The following is a 7,300-nucleotide window of genomic DNA, read 5'->3' on the forward strand; positions in this document are numbered from 1 at the left end:
AAATTAGAGATTAAATAGAGCAGCATTTACTGATGAAAATAAAAATCCTAGCCCCATATACTGGAAGTGTCGGGTTCAAACCCAGCCCTGGCCTAAAACTGCAAAAAAAAGAAAGAATTTTACTAGTGTCAAAAGCTCAAAAGATTAACCATATATCCTCCTATAGCAAAAGAGATGCACTTAAAAACATAATTCCAGGACCAGGCACAATGGCTTATGCCTCTTAATACTAGCATTAGCACTCTGGGAGGCCAAGGCAGATGGACTGCCTGAGCTTAGGGGTTCAAGACCAGTTTGAGCAAGAACAAGACCTGTCTCTACTAAAAATAGAAAAACTAGTCAGGTGTTATGGCAGGTGCCTATAGCCCCAATTATGTGGAGGCCGAGGCAAGAGGAACTCTTGAGCCCAAAAGTTTGAGGTTGCTGTGAGCTATGATAGCACAGCATTCTAGCCTGGGACAATAGAGTGAGACTATCTCAAAAGAAGAAAGGCAGTAAAAATACTAGATAACTCAAGTGGAACCACATTCCCAGAGGCTTACACAGTGGTATATGACAAAAAGTAGGTGCTTAATAACACTGGGGGAAAAAAATCAGTACATGAGCTCAGTGATTAAGGCACTGAGGCTGGTGGGTTCAAACCCAGCCCAGACCTGCTGAACAATGACCACTGCAGGCTCGGTGCCCATAGCTCAGTGAGTAGGGCGCTGGCCACAAACACCAAAGCCAGTGGGTTCCAAGACAGCCCGGACCTGCCAAACAACAATGACAACTACAACCAAAAAAATAGCCAGATGTTGTGGTGGGCACCTGTTGTTCCAGCTACTTGGGAGGCTGAGGCAAGAGAATCACTTAAGCCCAAGAGTTTGAGGTTGCTGTGAGCTATGACGCCACAGCACTCTATCAAGAGTGACAAAGTGAGACTGTCTCAAAAAAAAAAAAAAACTCAATAAATGAATCTCATTCCCATTCTGACACTAGATGACCTTATATCATCTAGTCACTTAACCTCCATGAGCCTCATCTATAAAATAAGGAGAGCTGAGTTAAAATTCACTTTAAGTCAAAAGTCCTATGATTATCATACATTTTAAGAAGCTGTCCTGGAAACTGTTATGCTATTTATTTTTTGTTATTATTTGTTATTTTTGTTTGTCTGTTTGAGACAGTTCCACTCTGTTGCCCCAGGCTAGAGTGCTCTAGCATTGTAGCTCAAAGCAACCTGAGCTCGAGGGATCCTCTTGCCTCAGCCTTACTGAGTAGCTGGGACTACAAGTACGTGCCATGACTTCAGGCTAGTTTTTCTATGTTTATGCTGTTTTTTTTTTTTTAAATGAAAATTTAAGCTAGCTTTAACTCATGAACAATACTTCAGGAGAAATGTGGGCAAAGCAGTAAGAACAGCCAAATGAGAATTAACCCAGAGGATCAAGCGAATGACAATAACAGCTGGCTCAGCCTCTTATCCAAGGGTGACAAAAAGAAATGAAAAAATGCTCAGCATTTTCAGTAAAACTATGTAAGGCACAGCCCATTGTACTGTTTGATATGCCTCATATTAAGCTTCCAAAAGACAAATTCCTCTTAAGTACTAGGAAAGTTTTGTCTTCACTTCCTTTCAAAATATGAATTTATTGCTAAACTTTGCCAAGTTGTGGAAAAACAAGGTTATTTTCAATTATGATATAGTGCCATCCTTATCCCACTGCTGACAAGATGGCTCAATCTCCCTCCCCACCTCTGCCCTGCCACTTTCAATCTTAGGTCTTCAGTCTTCTAATCGTACCTTTACCATTATCATTTGTCAAACCCCTTACAGGAGTGGGCGTATTAACTGGCAAAACAGATGGCTTTAGTCAAGAATACTACATGTCATAATTTCAAATTAACATACAAGTTTTGTGGATTAAAATCTATCAATGCAAGTTGCTATTGGCCCAAAGACTGCAAATATCTCAATTTACAAAAAGTACAATTCTTTAATGTCTGCATTCACTAGTAGCTTAATCTTGCTGAACTACTTTTGGAGAGAAGTCTAACATTCCTACCTAATCCTCGCTGTAAATACTCATATCATTTTCATTATCAGTAACCATCCAAATCTCAACAGTAATAGAAATGAGATACCGTGTAATCCTAACACAACAAAAAGAGATGTTTTTTATTGAAATTGAGATTAGGGATTTATGAAAGACTGCTCCCAAAATGTACCTTGGATAAGAGTCTAGAAACATTCATATCCAAGTTGTTTAGATAAAATTTCATTTTCCAATTGGTTTCTTTAAAGTTCTTAAATCTCTTATATAAAACTATCTCTAGTCCTCGCTAATCATGAATGAAGAATACACAAGTATACAGTATTTTAGAATTTAAATAAAAAATTGCTGTACAAAACTCTCTTGATTCAGAAATAAAGAAAATCAAAACTTACCTGAAGTCATCAACTTAGCACAGCTACTTATGCTTGCATCATCTTCTAAGATTCTGTTTGTGCTCTTTTCTTTTCCAAGCAAAGTATCCTCCAAAGGTAAGCATTTATCAGATATATCACTGTCTTCACCCACCGAATGACCAGTTTTGTTATTAGCTTCAAGTACTGAAGTGACTTCTTCCAGCTGAGCAGCTTCACTAGATTCTGAATAAGAGGAACCCTTACCCTGGGCTAAATTCTTTGAAGAAACTGGTAGAGACTCATCATCACTATCAAATCCAAAAGGATCTCCAGTATTTTCTTCTTCCACTTTAGGTTTTTTTGGAATTTCTTGGATATCTGGTTTGAAATTGGGCCTCTTTTGCCCTAATTTAGCCATAAATGTGGTCTCTCCCCATTTTGTGCTAAGGGTGGTCCTTTTGTTGGAGAAGACTTCATCAAACTTAGAACTGCCATTTCCTCCTTTTCTACTGTATGTTTTCCCAAATCTGGATGTCATTTTGACACCTGTTTCATATTCTCTGTGAAAAGAAATTTAAGGAAATATATAATCATAAATACTTAACAAGCGTTAAACACTATATATAAAAATAAGAAACTAGGAATTCTCCCCCATTGACTTTCTGACATTCACTATACCACAAATCTTTGAAAATGATTAAATAAATTAAGGAAGGGGATAAAGAGGCTCATTTTTTACTCTATATGCTTCCACATGTCAATTTTCTTTATTCACATGCTCCTTACAAAGTAATAAAAAAACTTGTAATACAAAAGCCACAGAATCAAATTATAGTGAAACAATTTTTAAAAGTTCCCAATTAATCAACTATTCTAATAAACATCCTTTTTACCTTAAAAAGTAACCTGAATCAGGCAATTACCCCCAATATAGAATTTTAAGCACAAAATGTTAATTTTTTTCAGGATTTCAGAAATGTCAAACAGTTGACTAAATTTAGCTCTTTGAAATTTCACAGCACTTATTCAGATGAGAAAAAAGGTCAGAAAGATGGTGCTATTTTCTTATGTATTACAACCTGCAGCTTTTAACCTAACCTTGAAGATTCTGATTCTTGGTGTGATGTAATCTGGATGTGACATAAAAAATATTCCTTAAGTGGTCATCTCCCTGAGCGCAAGAAACTATGTTTATTCTACCTTCCTTGTCCCTATAGTGCTGTGCTCATTTGCCGAGTTACGCTTTCTGGAGCTGGTGAACTCTGGTGTATTTGCCAGTTCCATGGACTACTACAGGAATGGAAACAAGTAACCTTTATTTTCCTATTTTCATGGCAGAAAATCAAGAGTCAAACATTTTTAAAAACAAGTTATAGTACTTTTTAAACACTACTGATCCATATCCATTTCTTACACTTTGACCTTCTGCAGTTTAAATATCAATACGTCAAATATAACTTTAAAAAATGAAACTTTCAAATCTAGTGGCTTGAAAAACTGCATTACCTTGAAATGATAACTGACTTACAACTGAAATATCTAACCTATACCTTTGAATGTTTTCCCTTTATTAACTTAAATTCTTACAACTTAATCATGAATCTATGTCCAACTTAGTTTTATATACAAGGTGAACATAAATTTGCATACAATTTACTATATTAAACTACTCTAAATTGCACACGAACTTTATGTCCACTCTGTATATATACTCAGTAGAGAATTCCCAGCCTCCCATGTTTGGTAAGGAGCCAATTCTAATTCTCCCTCTTCCTGAGGGAGATTTTATTCCCTTTTATTATAGATTTAAGAAGTCTTACTGTTTTTCTTGTAAAGGAAAATCTAAACAAGACTAAGTATACCAGGCAGCTACCACGGACAAGAAGTCATTTCTCTTCATTCCTTCAAGGATGTAAAGCAGAGATCTGGACCTACATTTACATATATACCAACAAAGCTGGAATGTTTTGGATACACTTAAGTTGTAATCATCTAAAAATGCTGACTAAAGGCCAAACCAAAAATCCAGACTAGAGCTCCTTCAGGCCAGCATCAGAAAAACTTGTTAAAATGGTCCCAATTCCACAAAGCATTCAGTGTTAAAAGTTTAAAGTCTAAAGATGAATATCTGATACTAAGGAGTTAATTAGTTTAAGTGTAGTAAGAAATTATTTTTTTTTAATTGCCTATGTCTTTTAGAAATACATACTGAAATACCGATGAAATGGTATCAGCAATTTTCCAACATCAAGGAATGGGAAGTGTATAGATAAATCGAATTTGGTTAGGAGTTAATAACTGCTGAATTGAAACGATGAGTACATGGGAGTTCATTATATAATATCGCCTACTTTTGACTCTCTTCATCGTTTCCCACAACCATTTTTTAGAAGTCAGTAGACTTTTATAACGGCACTATCTAAGCATACAATCCTAATAAGTCGAAAATAAGTGTGCAGACATATTCTGTACTATATTCTAAGTATATTTCAAGAACACAAACTATTTTGCTCAGGCTTCAAACTCCAAAGACTATAGTAACTAAAAAGGAAAGAATGATTCACGACTAGATGGATCTTTTCAGTAGTTAGTTAGGCCTTTGCCTCAGTTCAAAGTCAGGTCGAAATTTGAGGAAAGTGAGCTGCGATTATAAAAAAAAAAAAGTCTTCGCACTTATCTCCCCCCCAAATCTAGCGTCTTCCCAGTTTCCAAGGGCTTTAAGGGAGAAACTTAACCACCCAGAGATCCTCACCTGGGGGCGGCTGGCGCTCCCGGAGAGAATAGACTAAGAGTCCCCCTTGGACTGGAAGCTCACGCAACTTTTCTCCTCCCTACCCCCATCGCCCGGGAAAGGGACGTTGCTCCCGACGCCCCAGAAGCCTCTACCACCAAATCCCTAGGGCAGTGCAAGGCCTCTGTGGCGGCCAGGGGCAGAGGAAAACCACCAGAAAGGACTAAAGGCTGAAATCAGCACACTTGACTGGGTTTAGGGAGGGAAGTCAATGAGCAGCCGCTCAAAAAAGCACTCAGAAAAAGAAATTAAGAGAGGAAAAAAGAGAGTTCTTCAGACCGTCCCCCTAAACAACTTCCTCAAAGACTAAGTAGACAAGGCAGTAAGACTTCCATCGCCCTGTTCAGCCCCCTGAGTTCCCCACCCTCCCTGGCTCCCTCCTGGCCTAGGAAGCCGCACGACACCTCACTTACCCTCGGCGCCTGGCGGGTGCTTTGGCCACGGGCCGCCTCCGCCTCTCCCGCTCCCAAGGGCCCACGGGCGGACGCGGGAACCCCGCGCGAAGGTACAGGGCCGGCGGGGGCGCCAAGGGAGGTAAGGGGCTCCGCGCTTTCAGTAAATAGGAAGCCCGGTTGAGGGGGGGGAGGAGCGGCGGCCCCGCAACTTCCCTCCCCGCCTCGAGCACCGCCGGCCGGGCTCGGGCCTAGCCCTTCCTGACCGCCGCCGCAGGAGCTGGTGCCGGAGCCCGCTACGTGCCCCCACTGGGCCGCCGCCACCTCCTGCGCCGCCGCTTCCGACGGTGAATGGTCAGCACTGGAGTTTGAACAGGGCCCTGAACCATCTCAACGCCATTTGCGCTCCCGGCCCCCACCTCCTTCCTCCAACAGCCGCTCGCTCCGTCACTTCGCTTCCCACAGGCCCCGCGCGGCCCCCGACTCCGCAGCCAATCGCGCGGCCGCTTACTCAAACCGCCGCGCAGGCGCCGCGCCCCGCATGCCCCGGCGCCCGCCATTGGTCCGTCCGCGATGCCCGACGGGAGTTGTAGTCCTGGTCCGCGAGGTCTCGGTGCTGAGAACCTGGCGGGGGAACGGGTGACTGGCGGCTCTGTGGCCGCGGGCCTGGCCTGGCGGGGTTCGTGAGCCGTATCCAGCTCCCGGCTTGGCCGGGAGACGCAGGTGCCGGGGAGAGGGGTGGAGGGCGCAGTGCAGGCAGCTGTGTCAATCGTTTCCCCTCCAGGGACCCGCCGGTGTCTGGGGATGGTGGGTTGTGCAGCTGCGCCGGGCCTGTAGGGGCCGCCTCCAGGGAGCGTGGAGGCGGCGAACTTGCGGCCCGGAGCCTCCCTCGACCCAGCACTACCTGTCCTGGCCCGGCGGATATAACGACGGTTGAGGCTCTGGGCCCCGGACACCAGACTGCCGCGGCTGTAATCGGTTTTGACCCCGGAGCTTTTATGCGGACCCTTTCAAATCTCCTGGAGTTGTCCATCTGTCCCTCACCCTTTAAAAGTGATCCCGAGAATATTGGATGGTTTTAAAGATTTATCATTTACCTTGTTAGGTGTGATAACGGTAATGTGATGATTTTTTGTTTAGGTTTTTTAAAAAGTCGTGATAAAGTTTTGACAAATAAAATGGTCTGGTGTCTGGAATTTAGAATACTCTTACAAAAACTGGGGGAGGTGAATAAAACAAGCTGGAGGAATGTTTCTCATTGTTTACGTTGTATGATGTGGACACACGCGCTAATTCTATTGCTCTTTACTTGAATGTCTGAAATTGTCCTTAAGAAAAAGTGTGAAGAAATGAACCGGTGATTGCCCAGAACGGGGAGGTGGCAGACGATGGGAGGAGTATTTCTTTTTCTCTGCACACCGTTTTGAGGTGTTTTTATGTGTCAAATGTAATTCAGAAAATTGGAAAGTTTTTCTTTTTTTTTTTTTTAAGACTTAAATGGCAAAACAGTGTTCTAGATCCCCCTAAAAGAAGTGCAAGATTTATTGGGTTACAGACTGCTGTTTGTTAAATGGTTAATGGAGACCACCTGGGAAATTAGAAAACTACCCATTGCTTTCAGGGAAAAGCCTGCCCCTTCTTCCACAAAAGTATAAGTTGTTGCTGTTTGTTTTAACTCTTTAAGTAAAACAGCACACAAATGGTTAATGTGCTTTGAATGCACTC

General features: G+C 42.2%; 1 protein-coding gene across 1 annotated transcript in view; it reads right to left on the reverse strand.

Moving 5' to 3' along the window:
* The window catches only part of WAPL (WAPL cohesin release factor), a 93,016-nt gene extending 86,963 nt beyond the window's left edge, over positions 1-6,053 (reverse strand). The window contains exons 1-2 of the mRNA XM_012813518.2: positions 5,597-6,053; positions 2,432-2,952 (exon numbers count right to left, since the gene is read on the reverse strand). Coding sequence (XP_012668972.1) covers positions 2,432-2,930 — 499 coding nt within the window. The 5' untranslated portion in view covers positions 2,931-2,952; positions 5,597-6,053. The remainder of the gene's footprint in view (positions 1-2,431; positions 2,953-5,596) is intronic.
* Positions 6,054-7,300: the final 1,247 nt, after the last annotated feature.

The sequence above is a fragment of the Otolemur garnettii genome, unplaced genomic scaffold (assembly GCF_000181295.1).
Source record: "Otolemur garnettii isolate 467f Iridium unplaced genomic scaffold, OtoGar3 scaffold00275, whole genome shotgun sequence".
Lineage (NCBI taxonomy): Eukaryota > Metazoa > Chordata > Mammalia > Primates > Galagidae > Otolemur > Otolemur garnettii.